The sequence below is a fragment of the Amblyomma mixtum genome, chromosome 2 (assembly GCF_055824585.1).
Source record: "Amblyomma mixtum isolate Tamu chromosome 2, ASM5582458v1, whole genome shotgun sequence".
In the NCBI taxonomy this organism is placed as follows: Eukaryota; Metazoa; Arthropoda; class Arachnida; order Ixodida; family Ixodidae; genus Amblyomma; species Amblyomma mixtum.
Window position 1 is genome coordinate 303,098,129 of NC_143013.1, and position 22,605 is coordinate 303,120,733.

At 44.4% G+C, this 22,605-nt stretch overlaps 1 protein-coding gene across 1 annotated transcript; it reads right to left on the reverse strand.

Moving 5' to 3' along the window:
• Positions 1 to 9: 9 nt before the first annotated feature.
• On the reverse strand, positions 10 to 21,710 carry cactin (cactin, spliceosome C complex subunit). The gene is made up of 19 exons (XM_089574675.1): positions 21,556 to 21,710; positions 20,751 to 20,984; positions 20,473 to 20,542; positions 19,100 to 19,153; positions 18,045 to 18,191; positions 17,204 to 17,275; positions 17,059 to 17,121; positions 16,388 to 16,442; positions 16,224 to 16,312; positions 14,593 to 14,743; positions 12,579 to 12,734; positions 10,568 to 10,677; positions 9,648 to 9,853; positions 6,553 to 6,718; positions 4,113 to 4,280; positions 2,582 to 2,665; positions 2,042 to 2,092; positions 296 to 358; positions 10 to 182 (listed from the first exon to the last, which is right to left on the reverse strand). The coding sequence occupies exons 1-19, from the start codon at positions 21,633 to 21,635 to the stop codon at positions 57 to 59; spliced, it is 2,145 nt and encodes a 714-aa protein (XP_089430801.1). The 5' UTR covers positions 21,636 to 21,710; the 3' UTR covers positions 10 to 56.
• Positions 21,711 to 22,605: the final 895 nt, after the last annotated feature.

The following is a 22,605-nucleotide window of genomic DNA, read 5'->3' on the forward strand; positions in this document are numbered from 1 at the left end:
GAGAATGGGTGGTGCTTATGATCCTTTTATACAAACTTATACACTGCGATTGGAACTTAACGTCTATAGCGGTACCGCTTGAAATGGAACCACAACTGAAATATGTTGTTGTGGAACTGGCAGCGAAATCCACGCTTGTAGGAGTACTCCCATTCACGATTTACAATCTTGAAGGCAATGTCCTGTAAAGAGAGAACAAAATGGCAAAATATTTTGTGGCATTTATTTGAAAATGAGTAAGCTCACTACTAATTTCAGTAGTCAGTCTACAAGAACAAACTGCTCCCCAACTTACTTCATAGGGGGGCCCAGCATGGAACCGCAAGATGGAGAAGTCTTTGTTGCCTTCAATGGGAGTCTGAAACCAGCAACAATGCGTGCTGCAGCTTTACAAATTACATGCCAAACAAAAGGCACAAAACGCAACGAGAATAGTGTGGCTGATATTTGTGGGCTTTATTTTTTTTCCCGCTAACAGTTAAGCTTTATTTGTGTGTCAGGCCCTTTTCTAACTTCCTTAAATTGGTTGTGAGTGAATGTGTGACTTAAGAGTGCGCATTGTTGGCCTGCCAAGCATTTAAAGAGAAACTGGCGACAACTACATTCAATCCTTGCTCTTGGTAAAATTCGACAGTTTGCCTCTTTGTGGGCTACGCTGACATTTGTTTGGCAGTAAAAGGTGCATTTATTACCAAGAGAATTAGACTAAAAAATCTCACAATTTTTTTCCTCGCCACTCCACTCACGATCACCATTTTGAAGTTAACAGCGATGAGGTCTAGCCTCAAAGACCCATGCACGAAGATCAATTTTTGAAGCCATCGCAATTCGCTTGTGAAAACGGCTGGTGGAGGCAACACCTGCAGTTCATTTTTTTACCTTTTCTGTCTCATAAACAAACTATTTGCAGTGCACATAGGCTATTTGTAGCCAGGATGTGGTAATCTGACACAGGGGTTCTCAAACGGTGTTCCGTGGAACCCCGGGGTTCCTTGAAGTGGTTTATGCTTGCTAAGCACCTAAATTATACTTGCATGCCTCAACCCCCGCCTTCCCTTCCAGCTGCTTTATTTTGAGACTGATCATCACTAAGTGCTTACAGTAGACTGTTCCGCTGTACAGCGAGTAATTATTACCACATATTACTGCACATAAGATTGCTTCAAATGTAAGTCATATAAGTCAACATCCCCCCCCCCCCTCAACTTGGAGTCTTGCTGTTCAAAACGCGTTTACTCCAACATAAGTAGATGGTCCTCCTCTTCACTAGCCAAGTGGGGATGCATGTCGACAGCGCACTCTTTGTGATAGTTTCCAGCGGGATGGCATCGCGGCATGCACGCAACTCAAAGCAACTGACATGTAACGATGCAACATAGCTCAAAGGCGCTAAAATGGCACGCCTTCCACAGTCGAGTGTGGCCCGGCTGACTCCGAACTGCCAGCGGTCCTGTAGTTTTGGATTTCATTCCAATGCATGCTCTGGAGGTTACCAAAAGGAACCAATGCACTTACACTGCCTACTGGCCTTCCGTGAAAAAGACTGCCAGCATGATCGGGCTGGATAAACGGAACACAGTTTGAATTTTCATTACCAGAACTCGCCTGTGAATTCCCTATTTCTGCATCCTACTGGAAATGGAAACCGGTGCAGGACGTGCGCCACCCATGGCGTGGCCGGAACTACCTTAGGCTCTGCAATTAGTTTGGTTCTGCGTATAGACCGATCCCGTACTTTCCAATCTTCATTTCTGGAGTTATCCGGGCCGATGTACAGTAATTTAATCTGGGTATTTCATGAAGTGCCATGTGTCTGCATGCTTTTTTCTGCAAGCATGTCGTGCAGGAAGGGACGAAAGCCAAGGCGAGGTTCTCAGTAACTATTGAAGCCTGTTGGCTAAAAGATTTGAGAGCCCCTGATCTAAAGGTACAGGCCAAATTCAATTTTTGCTCAGTGTCCCTTTAAGTTCCTTGGATAGGGAGTTTGTGCGGCTGCTTTGCTTTTATGCACTGACGTGTGGACAAAACATAAAGAACTTACCAAAAAGTATTCTGGTGTCTGGTTTTTGTCAATTAGATCAGGATAAAAAATCTGCAAGGAAAAATGGGGTGCGTTTGTCACGGGTGGCACACTATGGCTTTTCAGTGCGCACCATGTAAGGATGCGGCAGGCAGTAATGTCTAAAAATGGGCAACGAAGACAGACTCTCCAAAAAAACCAGAAAATGAGAGATTACGAAAACAAAAATATCTATTTAGAGCATCACACAATTTAGCAAGGATAATGCTAGATTCAGTGCTAGCCATTCGATGAAGCAACTATGCTCAAGCTTGCCATATAAACATGAACATGAGACATTTTCAACAGACCTAATTATGAAGGTGAACAAGAAATGGTAAACACTATTGGGTAATGAGAATATGGCAGACTCTCTTCAAGCCGTACTGGGTTAAGACAAGTTCTCGGACAAGCTGAACAACTAGTTAAGAAACTGTTTCTTGGTTTTCCTCATATTCAATGCATTAAAAATTCAGTATAAACCCAGCGGACTTAGGCGTGCAAAGTAATGCGTAGTCTTACATTGAACTTGTAGCCCTGGACGATCTTGGGTGGTGGGTTGTCCATGTCGTAGTGGGTCTGGTTGTACTTGTTCCACTCAAAGCCCTGGCCAAGAAAGCAGAGTAGAACAGACATCAGTTGTAGTAGGGGTTCAATGAGGCACCATCTAGGACCTGTAGAAGTCCTGAGACATCATTTTGTGAGCAAGAGCACTACACAGGTCCCAGGACATCATTTTGTGAACAAGAGATCCATGTGGGTCCCGAAATATACCTAATTTCTTAGTTTTTGTATTAGTTTCATCCCCTTCGTAAATTTTCATTACCTTCGCAGAAACATAAGCTGTACTTTCTCAAAGAGAATGAAGTGACTGCGATGCGACATAGCAACCAAAAACAATGCAAATACTACATGCTTAAGGGGGGACACTGGTCTTGAAAAAAAAATTTTTATTAATGAAGTCACAGTTACGAAATCTTCAGGGAATATGTATTTTTGTGTGCTGATTCTAAATATGTCATTTAATTTCATGTAAAACAATTTCTTGAGCACTTATGCACTTTTTATGCTAGTATTTTGCGGAGAGTTTTGAAGAAAATTTGCTGCGGGAAACTCGCTGATATGTATGCCATTGGGTTCTCTTGACACCAAGGAATACAATAAGGGTGAAATTGTCTTCCTGCCTATCATAGAACTTAAGTTATAGAGCTTTGAAGTTGTCGCTTCAGAAATGAGAAGGAAAGTGTGTATTCCTGTTTCTGAAGTGGCAGCTTCAGTACCCTATTGCTCAAGTTCTATGAGAGCCAGGATGATAATTTTACCCTTATTGTATTCCTTGGTCTCAAGAGAAGCCAATGGCATGCATTTCAGCGAGTTTCCCGCAGCAAATTTTCTTCAAAACTCTCCGCAAAATACTAGCATAAAAAGTGCATAAGTGCTCAAGGAATTGTTTTACATGAAATTAAATGACATATCTAGAATCAGCACACCAAAAATACACGCGCCCTGAAAATTTCATAACTATGACTAAATTAATAATATTTTCTTTTCAAGACCAGTGTCCCCCCTTAAATACAAGACAGAGTCAAGCTCTCAAGGTTATCGAGTCCAGAAACTAGAGGTTCACTGAAGGTTGGCAGCAAGAAGATAGTAGAGCACCACACGTAATGCATTTACGCCTCCTGCAAGACACCAGAAAGCTCAAAAAACTTTCCCACATCCAAATGCTCAGAGCTACTATTAGGTCTGAAAAGGCAAAGCACTTTTTAAAAATTTTACTGTATGCACAGTACCAGGAATGTACAAGGCCTGACATGCTAAAAAAAAAAAAGGCTTTTTTCTCTTCAACTATGGCTCGCTTGCTTCACAAGATATCTTGTATGAAAGGCATGTTCAATACGATGAACAAGATTCTTGATTGCTTGCCATGTCATGACACCAGAGCAGTGCATGACACTTTCTGCACCTTAAAACAAAGGTATTCCAGTTTTCACTATAATGCAGACTCCACGTGCGATGGAGAGGAGTCAAAGACAGCTCAGTGTTGGCTTACCGTGTGCACGCGGTTGAAGTATCGGGGCTTGCGTGGCCGGTACTTGTCTGACCAGAGGTACGTCTTGTCCTGAAGCGGCGACTCTACGCTGAATGAGGCTTCATCGGCATTCATTCCTCGCCTGGCCTCATGCTCGAACACTCGCTCAGCTTCGGTGCAATCCAGGTTCTGCAGTTCCATTTGAACTTGATTCACTTTATTACAGCAAGACACCCCACACAAGTTCATGGGCTAAGATCTAAATTAAGAGCATGATTTTGCAGCAATTAACAGCGTGACTGCAAATGCTAAGCCATTCGATACCAACATAAGATGATAAAAAGTTAGTCCAAAGCTCTGAAAAAAAAACAAAAAAACACGCAGCCGCTGATTTCTCAGAATACCTAGTAAAAGACCTAGCGAGAAAAGAGCTCATCAGTACATGTTTCGCACAAAAGATTTAATGGTAGTTTAGTGGTTAAAACAACAGGGCAGAAAAGTAGATATTTTGTTCCACCAAAAAGAGGACCATATGTACTAAGTGGCAGAAAGAGCTATCCTTTCATTGATGCACACAGGTGATTCAACGAAAGCAGCATAAGCATTGGCATTGCAACGGCCTATCAAGTGCATTTTACTGCAAGCATGAAACGCACAGCTCCAATCAGGCACAGAGCAGTGGGCTAGAAGTAACAGCAACTGCATGGATACTTAGCGCTACGTGTTCGTATTGGGGTGTCTCACTACACCCACATGTGAGAACCAAAAGAAACCAACTGACTGATCCAAGCGTACTGCTGCACACAAAACATGAGGATGTCTGATAAAAATACCAATAATGCCTACAATGTGGCTTGTCACAGCACATCTCTTGCACCTGCTGCACACAACATCATAATGATGGAGCAACAGAGGGCTGCTTTCGTCATGGTCCTCATGCAAAGTAGTACAGTAAAACCTCGTTAATTAGAACTCAGTTTATTCGAAATCCCGCGTAATTCGAAGGTTTTCGGCGGTCCCAGCAGTTTCTATGCAAAATTTTCCGGGTAATTTGAACAGCCAGCGCGCCCCGATCCGGATAATACGTAGGTTTAAACCGTGGCCTCCATGATTCGCGATAAGAAAAATGTGCTGCCAGTCTCTGAGGCCAGTATAATTGAGTTGCCGGAGTGGCAGCCAGGCGGCACTGTAAATCAATTTTCGGTTTCCGGTGGTTTGTTGTGCCTCAGCGATCTGCACAGTCGACTACTAGTCTCGGAGGCTAGCTTTAGTTGACAAAGCAACAACCAGGTGCCACTAGGTCACAATTTTTCTGGCTCCGTTTCCGTTGTTTGTGTAGCTCGTGGCAGGCGCTGCTCGTAGTGTTTGGATTGTTCTGTGCCGCGATCAAACGTGTTCTGTGTTCAGGCGCGTTTATACTCCGACGTAGCGCGCGCGCGCGACACGGCGATCACCGCGGACGTGTTCGCCTGCTTCGGCGCACTCTGACCGTACCGTGGAGCATGTCTCTATTTCGCGCCGAGCGCGCTGAAGCCGCCCACCCAGAATGCACTGCGCACGCCTCCCGTGCCACTCCTCCCCTCTACCCCCTTCGCCACTCGCCTCCTCTCCCAGGCAGCGTGTCAAACGAAGAACGTTCTGCGCTCGCGTCGGAGTTCCGCTCCAGGCAGTGCCCCCAATCAAAGGGTGGCAGAAGAGCGAGCGTACCCCCCCCCCCCCCCCTCCCGTAGCCACAAGTAGTAGTCGCGTCTGGCGTAGCGTCGCCGATCTGACGTATCCGACCACTACCGGCTCTCGCCCGCGCGCCGAGAAGCAGTCGCGCATCAATGACTACTTCAAATGACCGTTTTTCAGGCAGAATAAAGGTGCAGTGTTGATGCAGCCATGTTTCGTACGTTTATTTCTCATTTTTCGTCGATTTTTGATAATTCGAAAACCCGGTTAATTCGATGATTTTTCGCGGTCCGACGGACTTCGAATTAACGAGGTTCTACTGTATGTGCATGAGTGGCTAGTGTGGCCAAACTCAAGTTCCGTTGAATTGGCTGTAAATTTGTGTATGTGCAGCAACTCCACCATGCTGGCAGGCTTCAGGGAGTGATAGCAAGCGGTACTATGTATATACGAATAGTAGTAAACATTCCGATTGTTGGAAGGCTGGCCTTGCCCAATGTCTAAATAATGTTGCACACAGAATCAATGCCTAGCGGTGCTGAATGCAATGGCAGAGCAGCTTACCAGATGTGCTTTGGAGGTGTTGGTGTGTGGTTAAATTAAAAGCATTAATTAAATGCCTCACAGCGGCCATTAAAATCCAAAAAAAGAATCACTGGGACAGCGGTCTCCCACTAAATGCTGCTTGTGTGCCAATGGCTGGCAGCATTCACCACTTGAAGCATCTGGGACATCGGTGACACCATGTAATATGTCGCGATGCTGTGTCAAAGGAACTAATGCTTGCCTGGATGCGTCCCGTGCCCATCAGCTGCTGTCTGGCGAACTCCAGTCGCTGTTCGTCGTCATCACCATCGATGAGCAGCGTGCCTGGCTCGAGCTCTTCGGGTCGCAGCAGCCGTGGGCTGTAGCTTCCTGCCCGATACTCTTCCTCACTCTTGGCAATGGGGTCCCTGGAGGGGGAAGATGCAACAAGGCATCAAGCACCATCAGCATGACACTGTGGTCCCTTCATTAAATGGTTCTATACAAACTTACTCGCAGGCGTAAGCTTCCTCTCGTGCTTTTTCTGTTCTACGTACCAAGTTGTCCGCTTAGTGGCTGTGAATGGGTTTGGCTTAAGTGACAGCCCAAAAGAGCTGAGGCAAATGTGAGCACAACAGGTTAACCAAATATACAGTCTTTGTCAAAAGTTTAGAGCCCAGGGGGTTTACTTCTTAGCCTTGCAGCAGGACTCCTGAAGCATTCTGGGAAGTCCTACTCATTGAAGGAGGCAGAAGCAGAAATCTCCTTACCCAGAGCAAATTTGGAGCGCTGGAGATGCATCACGAACCATACAGTGAGGCTCAGAAGCAAACCTCCTGGGCTCCAAACTTTTGACAAAGGCTGTACACTTAGCAACGGCCTTTCAGCAGATATACCACAAATGCAAAGACACCTTTGAGCCAAACTAAATGAAGTTTGTTGCCGGCAGCAGCAAAACAAGGCAAGACATATTATACAGTGCACAATAATCCAAACAGCATTGCCCCTTATATTTACTGCAAGCCTTATTTGACTAATTTTCTAATTAAGGTGGGAGAGGCTACTGGATACTTAGAAATTAAAACAAAAAAAAAAACGCTCAATAACAGTGCTGCATACTACAGAACAAATCCACCGGAAAAGAAGCTGGGAAAAAAATTATTTCACAAGAAATAATCTAGCTGCTGTATTTATGCCACGAAAAACAAACTGTGACATGCTCTTCCATCAGGCGCATATAAAATGAGAGACCACAAGAACCCATGTAAGACCTTTTTCTATTTGTAAACGGTCCTGGCAGATGATGTTGACAAGAGATCCCCAAAGTGCTTCCAGCAGAACAACTTCAGAAACCATTGGCATGGTCTTTGCATTAATGCCGGTAGCGTTTGTGGCTCCTCTTTTTCCGACAATCAATACTTACGCTGAATGAATATATTGAGTCAAATTTGGAGGTGGTAGTGGGACTGCAGACGGACCTGAAATCTTCCACCGTGCAAGCAACTGCAGTCAACAGAAGCACGAAATACTAGTGAGGAACTGGTCCCTGGTTTTACTGAGAGTGTGAGCATCGCTGCCTGTTTCACAGAAAGTGCAACTGTAGCCTTGCAGGCTACTTTCATTCTGCAAGTGGCTGTCATGCACTGCAAGCTGAACCTTTTCTTTTCGGTGGGCTGAGTCTGGCCCTTAGTGTCCTTGGTCAAACGTTTTAGGGAAATCCCGCAAGGTGGAGTAAATTTGTAATAAGTAATTTGTACATTTGACCAACACTGTTCCCACTTCGAGTTATTGATCAATTCGCTCTCGCCCTACCATAAGCTTGCCGTCCCGGTTAGCTCAGTTGGTAGAGCGACTGCTCCAGTGAAGCGGTGGTCTCGGGTTCGAACCCCGGACCAGGACAAATTTCTCTTTAACTACGAAGTTTCTGAGAAAGCTGTATAGCTTTCCTTTGTAGCCGTATGGCTGCGCTTGGGTGGATGCCAATGAGTAATTACTCCCTTATTACCTTAGTGTCTTTGTACATGTCATTCGAGCTGTTTTGCAAGCATGAACAATCAACTAGCCTGCGCTTCTATCCTTGTGACTATTATGCTTTCCATTCACCAATAATAAGACCCGGCCATAGTCAACTGAAACTAGCGCCTAGCTTGGCACACAAGATATTGCAACAAAAAACAACGTTACATTAGTAGCCATGTTTTTCTTCCGAAAACATAAGCTACATGCATGCAGCGGGGTTGTGTGCTAGACAGAGAAGTGAATGCAGCATGCATTTCAAATCTACCTAAAGGAACATTTGCGGCTTTCTTGGCCAAAGCTAGCTGGCGAACAAAAAGGACATGCCAAAGGCCTTTTGCAATTTGTACAGCAAGCACCTCACTTGCAGGATGCTGCTATGCTCACTTGTTATACCCGACTTCAAACGCCCCACACTATCGGAAGCAGGACGATCGCACATTGCATGTTTTCAGAACCACAAAAGCAATACTCTGCTGCTTTTTAAAAAATGTAACTGCAACTTTTGAAAGAACTGACGTTGCGTCAAATGCTGCTACTTGGATTGAATGAGGTAAGGAGAGCCTGCAGTTACTGCCACCGGACGGCTGGAACGGACCTCTCCAGCCAATCTCTCCAATTAGTTCGAGGACACTTTGGCCAGCATTGCTGATGAATGTGTCAGTCACAGATTAAAAAAATGCAGACTACTGAATGCACTCGAACGTACTGATGACAAGTTTCGATGGAAAGATATCTCTTAAAAGGGATTCTCATGAAAGATGAAATGCTGTGGAAATACAGCCGATACTTTTGGTGAGCTTTCCTTACATTATATGCGGATGAAATCTTTTTTTCCACTTTTGCTATCTCCAAATTATATGTAGTTATGCATGGTTCGGTATTATATGTGGGTTTTTGTGGTAATTTGGAACCCTCTAAGAGCAGTTCATACAATCCTTTACCACATGAAGAAGAGAATCTTGAATGTAAGAAATGTCGGAAAGTATGCCACACAGGAATAAGCCAGTCGCCTGCAACTCAAAAATAGGTAAGGAAGGGGTATGGACACAGGGAAAAGCAGTGAGATTAGGTGGTGATGATTTGGTTGAATTACATTCTCATAGGCCAGAGTGTGAATGAGCAAGCTTTCAGTAATGACACGCTACAACAGCAATAATAGGCGCTGTGAACTCCAGAGAACACTCATGATACAGTTACACTGTGAAATCACACCAAGGGGAGTGAAGCATTTTACGTGAATTCTCTGCAACGAAACAGCAAAGATTCCAGGAATTTCTTTTCCTTTTCCTGTTACTTAATAACTCTTTACGAAACAGTAAGTGTGCATAGGAATCTTACTCGGGCACTGGTTCTGCAGGCTGGTCGTCAGATCCTGCGGCATCCTCTTCCCCTTCCTCCTCCTCCTCCTTCTTCATAGCGGGTTCACCGCTGCTCTCTGCAGCAGCAGCAGAGGTGCTGGGCTGTGGCTCAGGGGACTCTGCCTTGACTTCTTCGGCAGGTTCAGTCTTCACACACGGGAAGAGTGGTCCGCTTTCCACACCTTGCTGCAACAGCCACAAGTGTCAGTCACTCAGTCAGCAACCTCAATTGGAAGCCACCTTCCTGATGTCTCTGAAATCATTTCATGGTACTGCCGCACTCATCTAGATCCTGCTTTTTTCCCCTACCGAACCCGACAGTCATTCTTCATCCAAATTTTTCTCTCTTTAAAAAGGCCAAGAAGCCATCCTCCGTTAATCAAGACTGATTAATCAGCTGCTTCTCTCTCTCATTAATTCACTCATTCAGCCATTCACTTGCCACTTCATTCATTGATTGAGTCATTCAGTTATTCATGTGAGATGTAAAACTACGCTTCAGAACACTTGGTTGCCAGTTGTAGCAGCTGGTTTTCAGAAAGTGGCAGATGCATGCTTGCAATATGTACAACTTCTGGTATAAGTTGCTGGCACCTGCTATCAGTTTCACAGTAGTTGCATTAAGAACTCCACATTTCAAACCATTTAGGACACCATCCTTCAGAACATGGGACTTCTGGGAAAAAGTAACAAGCGCTACCATTAAGCAGCTTTGCTTGCAGGTGACTTCAATAATTTGTCTCTTTCTCTTCACATGATTAACATAAGATGTAGTCCTGAGAACTGAGCACAAGTGTTTCATACTCGGGCCTTGCTGCATGCAATGAGGGCCTGCTGCTAAGATGACACACTCTTTCTGAACCACTGCCTGCACCTGCGTAGGCTGGCCAGCATACACACCTCTTGTTTGAGCTGGAAAAGCTTGCGCCTGAGGTTCTCCTGGTGCCGCTCCCGTAGCCGTGCCCGTGCCATGTATGCTTTCAGGCGGGATAGCAGTGTTTCCCAGTAGGCTAAAGAATAATAAAAAAGAAAAGGTCGTATCAAGTGCACAGATCTCTTTAAATGACAGCAAAAAGGCCACTGCCTGTCCAAAAGAGATAGATCAAGTTGACAAAGGAGCCATACTAGCAGGGGTTATTTAGGCTTAAGGAACTCGAATTGATTTCAAAAGGTGCTGTGGAACCCCGTATGCTCTGGCTTCTGTTCGTTCCTGCCTCACATGCATGCATAAAAGATCATGTTGATGCACGCCCTCTTAAAAAGTGTTCAGATTTAATTGCTTAATAATAAGGACTGGCTGTAGTGTGAAACAGCCTGCCGTAAGCAACTGCAGTACGATTAGTCCCAAAATAAAAGCTGCAAGGAAAGATGGGGATTGAAACATGCATGGATTTAGGTGCTCGGGAAATACAAAAGGTACTTCAATGTACCGGAGGGTTTCACGGAACCTAGTTCGAGAGCTTGTGCCCCATAGTATAATGTTTCACTGTCTTGTGAATCCAATTTAGTTGTATGATGGCCATTGAAATGAACAAATGCTGTAGAGAGCTGCTACAAGTATACATTACAGTACTAAACTGGCCAACAAAGGAGTGCACCAACAGAAACCTAGTGATTTGAGTGTCAAACAGTATGGAGACTACACGTTGATAGCCAGCCATGTCGGTCAGAGCATGCTGTCGTGCATAGGATTTGATGGCTTTCATAGCCACCTTGCACATCCTTGTGCAAGAGATATAATTAAAGCTGTGAGGCACCAGTATAATTAAGTCTACATGACAAGCTGGGCAAACTATGCAACTTTGTTTAGGTTATAAACCAAAACAAAGCTGTAAAAACAAAAAAGAAACTTTTTCCAAATTTCATTACTGCCCACTGGTGGGTTCTACATTGTGACCACTGTTAACTACTGTAAAAGTGCACTGTAAATGAATGAAGTATTGTAAATGCAGCCACGAAAGAAAAGCAAAGTCAACTTTCAGATAACTTCACTTTGCAAACCATCGCAAGGAATGAGCGGTGATCAGTGTCAAAATCACTCTGGAAATTTTTCGAGGAGACCGGCCTTATGGATTAGTGGTAGGGACACAATCATTCAAATCAGTGACTAAGGCAGATTAACTGCCGACAGGCCACTACAGTAGACTTCCTTTAAGACGAACTCCAAGGGACCATGAAGACTGTTCATCTTATCAGAAGTTCATCTAATTAGGAGTGCTTCTTAAAATGATGAGCCATGAAATAGTCTTTTAGGAAAAAAATAATTGCAACATAAGCATTTATTGCACTGCTAGTGCAGTGCATCAGGCACTGTTGAGTGTTGCCCAGTCTGTTATTTTTTTTGTGTCTGTCGAGAAAATCGTCTGCTTGCTACAAGCGTAGGCATATCACTTAACCTTCCAAGAAATCCTTCAGTGCCCTCACAGGGGAGGAGCAGCGACAGTTCTGCTTTCACAGAATCGCCCTTTCAACGGAGACGTGGTTAGGTCTCTGTGCCTCCCCGCGTTGCATGGATCGTCGGCGGTGCAAAAAAGCTTTCAATTTTTTAGCTTTTTTTTCTTTCCTTTCGCTAAAATACTGCTCGAATGGTCGAGTAAAGCTGCATGGCTTGGGCACGGCTGGTCGTGAAAGTTCATCTTAACCAATTAGCACGTGTGCAGTGTACATCTTAAGCAGATTTTTTTTGCATTGACTCTATGGGAAACCAAACAAATGACCACCACTGTTCATCTTAACCAAGGGTTCATCTTAAGCGAGTTCGTCTTAACGGGAGTCTACTGTATAAGGCTAACCCTGCCAGTACAATACCACCACCAATGAAAGACTCAAGCCATGTGGCGATGGCCTAAGACTGACTGCTAGCAGAGCTGACCAGACGGTGCAAAGCTTAACAGGCTTTCCAATCACTCACGGACATCGAGTCCCTCCTCCTTGGAGTGGATTCTCCGCTCGATTTGCTCGTACAGTGCCTGAAGCTGGCCTGGGGTCTTGCCCTTGAACACTTCCACAACATCTTGGCTGACGGCTGCGTTGATGCCTTCTCGTCGCTCCCCGACCAGGGCATCCACTGCGATGCACACGCCATGTCACAATATCAGAGCTGGCAATCAAACATGCATGAAGACTAAAAAATAAACACAAGAAAAAAAGTTGCAGAACATTAAAAAATTTAAATATAATGAGCATGTTTTTAACTAGCACTAGTGAGTTAGGAGCTGAAATTCTCACAATAACAAGGGAACCATGCAAGAGTGAGTGTAAATGTGCTAGTTTACAAATTTCACAGCTCAGTGAACAATTATGACTAAGATTTCTTTCATGCGCACAGATAGGCGACATAATAAGACAAGGTAGACAGGATGGAGCGCTACCTTGTCTTATTGTGTCTACCTTGTCTTATTGTGTCGTCTATCTGTGCGCATAAAAGAAATCTGAGTATGAACCAACTAGCCCCACAACGCATATTACTGAATTATGACTAGGGGTGTGTGAATATCAAATTTTTTGAATACGAATCGAATACGAATACTTGGTTCTGAATATCGAATCGAATATCGAATAATCAAGGACAGACGCATTTAACCACTACAAAACATTTATTTGAGCACCCAAGAACATCACAGTCCAACTATCAATGATGAAATGAGCACAGAAGGTGTGTGTGGCTGCACAAAAAGTATCAAAGTCTCGAACATTGTTTTTAGAAGAGTGGAAATATCAGAGAAGATGGCTGGTACACAGCATTGATCAAGGCTAGCTTGCCATAAGCACAAAAGCGCGTTGCTGGGATGAACATAAAAGGTTGTCGTGAAGGAAAACCGGCTGCTCCACATGGTCAGGCAGAAGTAGTTCCCTTCTAGCTGAAACGACTTCTCCCGCCACAGAAAATGCCCTCTCAATTGGCACTGAACTGGCTCGTATTGCGAGGTATTTCGTGCACAGCTCTGACTATACCAGCTTCACAGGTATAGCCACAAAGAATATCACCAGTGCGGTCAGCTACTGCATGGCCCAACGTTACGCATTGCTCTGGGCGCCGCCATGTTGTTATGTGTCTGTCGATAGGACTTGCTTACCAAAATGAACGCCGGTGCTCGCAATAGAATATTCGGCTAGATACGAATATTCGCGTCGTGTCGAATATTCGAAACAACACGAATACTTGGACTTCGAATCGAATACGAATACTAAAAATATAATATTCTAATTATATTCGAAAATTTCGAATATTCACACACCCCTAACTATGACTAGTCGGTGGACACAGGTACAGCCCAATGTCTGCCCAGTTTCCCTTGCGCGCTCAGAACACAGGCCACGTTGTGTTCGTCTGTCTAAATGTTAATGACTAAGTAACACAAATTCGTGAAGATATAATCTTCAGTGTAAGGTGCAACTTCTCAAAGAGTTCAAAAGTTCAAAAGGAATGTTGACAACAGAGCACACTGACTACACTAAAACGTTACTACGGTGCAAAAGCTAATTCCAAGTGTGAGTGCTAGAAGTGTTTTCAGTAGTGTGTTTAAATCAAAGTACCCAAACACTTGGAAGCTGGCTGGCTAATATAAATAGTTGTGCATCACCCTATTAATTTTGTCAGCAGCAGCAGGAGCAGCATACACTTCGCATTTTTCATTAAACAGGTATAGCAACTAGCACTGCACTATGAGTTGTACATACCATCCCTCTTGCAAGTAAGCGGCCATGGCGCAGCAGTGAAATGAGCTAGCTAAAAGACCACATTAGAAGCAAGGCAACATGTATCTAATACAGCGGTACTGACAGGTGAGGCTCGCAGGCTAAAGGTATTTCTCTATTCGAGTGAGGTCACTTGATTTCCAGAAATGATGTCCATAACAGATGGGTTTAGTGAAGATAGCTTTCAGCCAAGTAGGACAGGGACTTCAAAAGGCCCAGACAATCACCAGAGGAAGCATCCAGGCGTCGAAGCTTGCGCAGTTCTTCCTCAACTATTATCTGCACATCTCGCCAGTAGCTCAGGTTGCGGCTGTTCTCCAACTCCATGTAGACCTTGATGTCTTCCTGCAGATCCTCCAGGTCTTCCATTGTAAGGCCCTGTGAGGAATGAAAAAGAATGCCTTAGCTCAACTAATCAAAGGTATATAGATGCCGCCTTTCAATGCCAAGATACAGAAGCATGCGTGTGCATGCACGCACACTGATTACAAAAATCTTAAATTCAAATGGTTAAAACAAATTTCTGTTCACATCATCGCTGCCCTGTGCTATCCTGGCCCTCCTGCACACCTGTCTGCCAGTTTTATGTGAGGACCCATCATGCTACTGGTGGGTCATGCTACTGAATAAACTGCATGGGTTTTCATTCCGCTAAGTATTGCAAGCATCCTGAGGATACACTAGAACAAAGAAGAGTTAAGACATAAAACTCATAGCCTATCAATGGTCACAAGCATGTCTGTTCAAGATTCTGCTTGTGCGTTGTGTGCCGCTGACAAGAATGGCTGTTTCATCTTGGGAATCGTCACTGATGGCTATCAGGTGTTACTGCCAATGATAAGGGGTGGCAAAAGCTCTAGTGAACTGTCTTGTTTCGTAGAAGCTCACGATTGAAAGGGACACTAAGGACAGCTCCATCCAAATTTTGTTCTAAGTAAAAATGAATTGCGCAGGTCTTTGCAGACATGTTGCTGACGTTCGTTCGGCAGCAAGAGACATATTTATTGCCGAGCAAGTTAGATTAAAAGGGGCACATTTTTTTCCCCATCGCTCGATTCAAACTTGTGACATCATTTTTTTAAGGAAACAGGGAAGCACAAAAATAAGACAGACCACAAAGAAGGGGACAACTACAACTGATACTAACAACTGTGGTTTGTCTTATGCTTGTGCTCACCTGTTTCCATAAAAATCATGCACCAATAGCTTAAAGCAAAGTCTTAGTATTGTGGTATCAACACAGAAAAGTATTCCATGATCACCATCTGGAAGTGAATGGCTGTAGAGCCTAGCCTCCGAGATCTGCACCCAAGAAATTTTTTGACATCATCACAGTTTGCACGTGAAAATGGACAGTGACGGCAATACCTGTACTTCATCCATTGGCCTTTTCTAGCTTATATGTAAAAGCTCTGTTTTCAGTGAGAGCAGCCTTTTTAACATCAGAGTGAGGTAATTTGTTGATACAGACCAACGCCAATTTGTCCTCGGAGTCCTTTTAAGTGGCCACCGTACATGATGCAGACACTAGCAAAATTCAAATCAAAGTTCGCGTCAACCATTTCAATATTTAGCACCACGTTTGTGTGTTTCTTACATCCTTCAATTCTCCAGCTTAAACGTTTTATTAATTTATTTATTGATCTATTAATGTTTATCGGCATGATTCTACTGCAGCATTAATTGAATGCAGCATGACAATGCTGACTACACTTGTCAGGCATATCCATGACATGTTCTCCGTCCAAACATTTTTAAGACATGTAATTTTAACAGCATTCCAGCAGGAAGACAGAACACGCCGTCCATTGCAAGCTTTGTTGCTTCACCTATTAAGAGAAACATGCGGCCTACTCACATTGAGGTAGATGTAAGGCTCGAGCATTTCCACTCCAAAGTCCTCTTCCTCGGCACTGATGTATCGGGCCAGCAGATCAATGGGCTTGGCTGGGTGGGGGGGTAAAGTAATAGGACATTAGATTAATCAGTGCTCCCTGCTCACTCGTCTTCGAGGCCACTTACCTCTCCCATCTTCAATGCGTATCTTGGACCGCAAGATGGCTTGCTGCAAGTGGAACTGAAGGGAAAGGTGCGCACATGTGAGGAAAATGGCCCGAGTTACCCATCTGCTTAACATTCTAACAATAGTACGGTTAAATCTCGTTCATGGGGCCTAATGTCCCAAAGCATCACATGGGTTATGAGGGACGCCGTAGTGGGACTGCGGGTCAATTTTGACCACCTGGTGTTCTTTAACACGCACTGACATAGCACAGCAAAGGGGCGCCTTTTCCACCTCAGCTCCATCAAAACGCGACCGCTGCAGCTGGGATTCAATCCTCCGACCTGGGGATTAGAAACCGAATGCCAAAGCCACTGAGGCACTGCGGCGAGTAAAAAAAAATTTTAAGCAATTTTTCATTTCCCCAGCAAAACTGATTTGGTTTTGCGCACATAGCACTGAACATGTATGAGATGCACTCATATTTTGCGCATTTCTCTTCTTAACAGAACTGTGTAGGTTTGCTTCTGGTAGATGCACTTTTTGCAAGGGCCAATGGAAGTAATCCAACCTGAACTAGGCTGAAACAAGCACAACTATCCTGCAGTAAATATTTGCACGCAGCCTCATTAAACAGCTGTTTGGTTATTATAGGCCAACAAGGAAAGAAAGCCGGACGAAGTCAACTCACAATGTCCTCCTGCTTCTCCCATTCCTGGAACTGAGCTGCCTCCTTGTCCCTCTGGATGCGTGTCTGCAACGAGGCAAGGATTGTGGCACCAGACTCGCAGGCTATAGTGCCAAGGAGGCACTACAGCTAGTTTTTCTAGACATACCATTTCATCCTCTCGCTCTTCCTGTTCCCTCTCTCGTTCCAGCCGTCTTTGCTTCACCTTCTCAAGTTCTCTCTGCGCAGGTGGAAGAAAAAAAAGAGACATAGTCACACACTGAGCCAAAACTGCCTGCACACGCTGTATTCCTCCTCGTCTCCACTTATCCTGCCTCCTCATTCACCTGCATAACAAGTGTCACACACGCACACTGAAGCCTCTGTATCTGGGAACAACTTTACAAAAAACCTTGAGCTTCTACTGCAGCCTGTATCTTCATGCATCTGCATGCATTTTTCTTGCTTTGGCTACCCTGAGTGCAGTACCGAGTCAACTTATACGCAGCAATATACGGAAATCATAGCTGCCAAAAGCATCCGCACCGCCAAGCACTGCTAGTATATATGGACTAATGGGGAACTTGCAGTTACTGCCGCCGTATGGCTGAACGGCCTCTCCCTCTCCTGTAGCTCTGTAGTTGGATTGCACCCTCTTGGGCCAGCATTCCTGAGGAGCTCATTGGTTATGCTTTCAAGAACTGTGGGATATCGAATGTGCTCGAAGGTACCCAAAGTGAGTTTCTATGGAAAGATACATATCTGACAACGAGCACTTGGAAAACAGTACCCCCAACGAAGATCATTATAATATGAAATGCAGTACAAATAGAAAGGCTTTTGGTGAGCTTTCCTCACTCGCATTTTACGAGGATGAAAACTTTTATTTTTTGTTCTTGCTACCCCTAAATTAAACCTCGTATTAGGTACATGTGAGTCTGTATTATAAGTGGGTTTTTGCGACAGTTTTGAGTGGACTAAGGCACACTTGAACAGCTAGCTGTTCTCACCCTGTTCTCCTCCAGCTTCAGCCGGTTCCTGCGCTCAAGCTCTTCCTCGGAGACATTCTTGAGTCCCTCCCGCTCGTACTTCTTCTCCCACTTGAACGACTTGAGCAGGTTGGCATCACCAAATGGGTTGTCAGTGTTGGTGTAACCCTGCAATGCAACAGCCGGGAGTGAGTGCAGCTGCTTCACAGTGCATTATCGCACTTCTGGAGTAGGCAATGATACAGCACAGTGCTTGGATTCACAGCTCGCGGGGGGGACAAGAAAGGAGCATGCTACCATGCACATCAATCCCAAGCTCACACAGAAAAAAGAAATGAGAAGCTGATGCCGCTACAATAAAGCATAATCTTGATGATACTAACCTTGCGGGCAGCGAAAAATATTTGTATCATCCGAAATTTCGTACCATCCGAAATGAACAAAACCTGTCTGAAGAAGCATGGGAAATGCATTCACACAGATCCGTTTATGCCTGATGGGATTTAGTTACAGTCGCACAGCTGCAGCTCACTACTCGCAGTGGATACACCGCGATCAGTAATCGTAATGTCAGCAATATACGGCCCCTGCCAATTCTCACTCGCAAAGTCAACGATGTGCGGGCCATGTGTGTGGTGCTACCTCTGTGCCAAGATAACAATGAAACGTGCTACCTTTGCAAGGCTTGCAGGCTGTGTATGTTTCGGGATGTGTCCCCTGAGCATAAACAATGTCAACGACTGCCTTGCAGTACCTTTGCAAGCCATATCTGACAAGTTCAATTGGAAGAAATTTTTACTGCATTTTTTTTTTCAATTTAAAAAGGACGGTTCACTGTGCCTACAAATATAGCTGTTGAATAAAGTTACACGTCAGAAATAATACAGCAACGCAAACAACATAACAGCGTCCCACAGACTTCACACATCTGATGCCTGCTATGAACATTTTAAATTACGGTGTGTTCTGCTGGGAGCACATCTCAGGCAGACGTTGTAACGGAGGCTTTCGGAAAGTTTTAACGCTGCAGTTAGGCAATTCCTGCACACAGCAATGGCTCCTGCCCATTTACTTACCAGGTATTCTTCATCCCAGCCCATCTCTGCTTTTCTTTTACGCTCCTTGGCCTCCTGGAAAGAAAAGTGTGTAGGTCCCCAATAAGCAAAAATTTTAGACACGTGCAATGACCAGTCTGCAACATTTTCTCCCTAAATACAATTGTACAGTACATAATACAAAAGCCTACATTAATAAACTTAGGGGCTCAATAAAGAAATAAGTTTTCTTGTGAATGTTAAGGGGCCCACATATTCTGTGACCAACGAGCTACAGTTATTACAGAATGCCTGTGCCAACTGTGTGAAAGGTGTGGTACTTCTGCACCACTTTTTGCGACATTAAGACTTCAGAGCAATAAATAGAAGAAAACCAACAAACCGGCCAGTGAAAGGAATGCCTTCCATATAAGTGAAGTGAAATAAGGAAGCACAATAGCTTCAGAGCACAGAAAAATAAAAAACTGTCCAGAATAAACAGTGTGGTATGCATCTTGCATGCAACAAATGCATGAAATGTTGAAAGTATGTTGTGCATAAGAAAGAAAACAATAAAAATACAATCAAAACGTACAAGTTGAGACAAAACTGAAAAACTCTTTTTCTTGGAGTTGTTTTTATCATGAACACAGCCAGACTTATCCTCGAAGCTGGTTGTGACGATGACAGAGTCCACTGTGTGTAGTTAGGCTCAACCGGTTCGATATAGACAACTTATATCAAAAACCACTACCACTCATATGTTAATGAGTGAATGAGAATGCACAAACTGAAAGCAAGAGCCCCCATTTTGAGCGAGCAAGCACATTGAAGAATGCAGCGGTGATGGCGAATTTAGTACAAAATGCGTAAGCAAGGCACCATCAACCTGCCAATTCCATACATGCGAGCTACGCGAGAACCACAATGCAAACTCTTAAAAATATGTATGTCAACTGTAAGGCTTTCTGTTGTATAATGCACATGTGTACTGTAGACGTGTAAAGTTCTTGCACATGCTAAAATGCAATAAAAGTGCAGGGACACCTGCATCTTCTTTGGGTTCACAGCTTCAACTAGTGTGCATGAAAAGCAGGATGATATAAAATGATAAGATGCCATTACCATTATTACACTACACTCATTATCCATAAGTAATTCCCAGCCATGCCAAAAAGAGCTAACAAATTGGAATAACAAATAATGAATGGCAAAGACCATACACAAGAAAGGTATTGATGATGTGCACAGTTGATTGGTAGAAGTGCTGTGAATCAAGAGAAAGAAAAAGACGTACACCAAATCTATAGTACAGGACAGCTTCAAAAGTACACTGAAGTGAACATCAAAACCTTTCTTTGCTCAACAACTGCTCGACAAAAATCTGTGGAGAAACTGTGGAGAAAAAAGTTTACCTTTTTGGCCAGTCGCCGTAGACGTTTCTGCTCAGGTGTTTCAGCTGCTTTCATTGCTTCCTTGGCTTTCCTAGAGAACATAACAGGCACAGAAAAGAAGGCTTTACATTCCCGCAACGTGTGAGTGGACGGCCAAGTACCTCTGGAATTACATTTCATTTCAACACGAGAGAAAAATGTAACAAACAACTGCGGTCAGCTACGGCACATAAAACAGATTACTTCCAGATTTCTGCTCACGAGAGTCTCGTATTTCGAACCTGAAGGATGACCCTTACTTTTTCTCCAGCTTGAGGCGTTGCCGCTCCTTTTCCAGTTCTTCAATGAGGGGAATGACCGCGTTCTTTCTGGATTTGTCCTCTCTGCTGCTCGACGAACTCGACGTGCTGCTGCTGCTGCTCGATGAACGTCGACGCTCGCGGTGCTTTCGGCTTCTCCGCTCATCGCTGTCCGCATGTCTGCTCCGAGAACGCTTTTTATCCTTCGACCGCTTGCGCGAAACAGGTGACCGGCTTGGTATGAGAAAAAAAAAGTAAACAAACATGCGCATATGAACAGAAGAGGCAGGTATTCACAATACCACATCGAAACCTCGAGGAACCACAAATGACACGGCGCTGTGGACCACGTCGTAAGAGCTGTGGACACTTGGGCGTCACCACACATCAACACCACTGCTTTAAAACAGCTACGACAGAGTAGCCGATCCGCCGCATGATGAACTGCGCAGCATGATTACAGGCTCCCGAAACGTTCTGGGATTCTAGTTCCTGTCAACTACACAGTCAAGTTGCTCGGTCAGTCATCATTGCTAGTTAACAGATTCACAACCTAAGGCAATGTTCGGTGAATTCGTGTTTGTGTTTCAGTTTCCAGACTTGGTGACGCGGTCCTCATAAGAACATAACAGCTCAACAAGACCATGAGGCAATACTCAGTAAACTCACGTCGGCTCTCTGCAACAACAACAACTAGTTTCAAGGCCAGCTTCGCTTACAGTGATCAGACACATCAAAAGGAGTGTGATCGCGATCTGGCTGCGCACTGCAGGCAGTTAGGGCGAATGAGGCGCGGCACACTTACTGTTTCTGCTTTTTCCGTTCACTTCGATGTCGCGACCGAGATTGGGATCGCGATCTGTGCCTGCTTCTTGAACTATCCATTTCACTGTGCTTGAGGCGTACGTTATGTAAGTACGTTTTCACATCGCACAGGAAGCGGCCATCTTTTCAACAGCAACAGCTAACGCCTTGATGATGATAGCTGATGGTGTTGTCTGTGTTCGTGTCTTGTTAAGGATAGGACTGTTATTTAGTTTCAAACTAATTTGTAATAGTTAGTACTATTTTTGCTTGCTTATAATTTATGCTGGCTATTGGGTTTTGTAGGTTGGGTTTGTTGTGCATGGTAGTTCGCAGCAGCAGAAGGTGGCGCTCTCGTGCGTCACCAGCGCGCCACGTTCAAAGTGTTCAAACATTGAAAGCCGTACTACTAGCTAATATCGTCGATACTCGAATAATTTGTTGTTTCATGAAAGGTAACGCTCTGCATTACTGAATAGAAGCGATGATAAGTCGGCTTCAGTGCCTCTTACTGTGCACTATGCTGCACTACTACTACATTGTATGATGCGAGCCAGGGGCGTTTGCAATTTGCAGGCTTGGTGTGTTGCAACATCACTGCATCACGGACCCAGCACATCTTGGTTGAACCCGCTATCGCTACATGAGTAAAAATTGCGTTCAACGACGACAAGGGCGGCGATGACTACGGCAGCAACAAAGTGCCCTAGACTGCTGCGACTATAGTTGGGCTGATACCTGGGAAGCGGGAGATCATGGAGTGTGGGGTACTGAATGCCCATAGGCACCTTGCTGTCTACCACTTTGATTAAAAAAAATATTCCCAAACATACTGCATACGTAAGCTATGACGAGCACACATTGAATGCGCCCAGTGAACAAGCCAAAAACCTTTAATGATGTTAAGGATCTGCTATAAAATAAGAGCTAAATTTTACCTCTTTTTTTTTTCACATTAGCGCGCCGCCATGCACGTCAGCCCAACGCGTCAGCCATACTTACTGAATACACAGGTACATACGTCCGAGGTTGTCCTGAGCAATATTTTGCT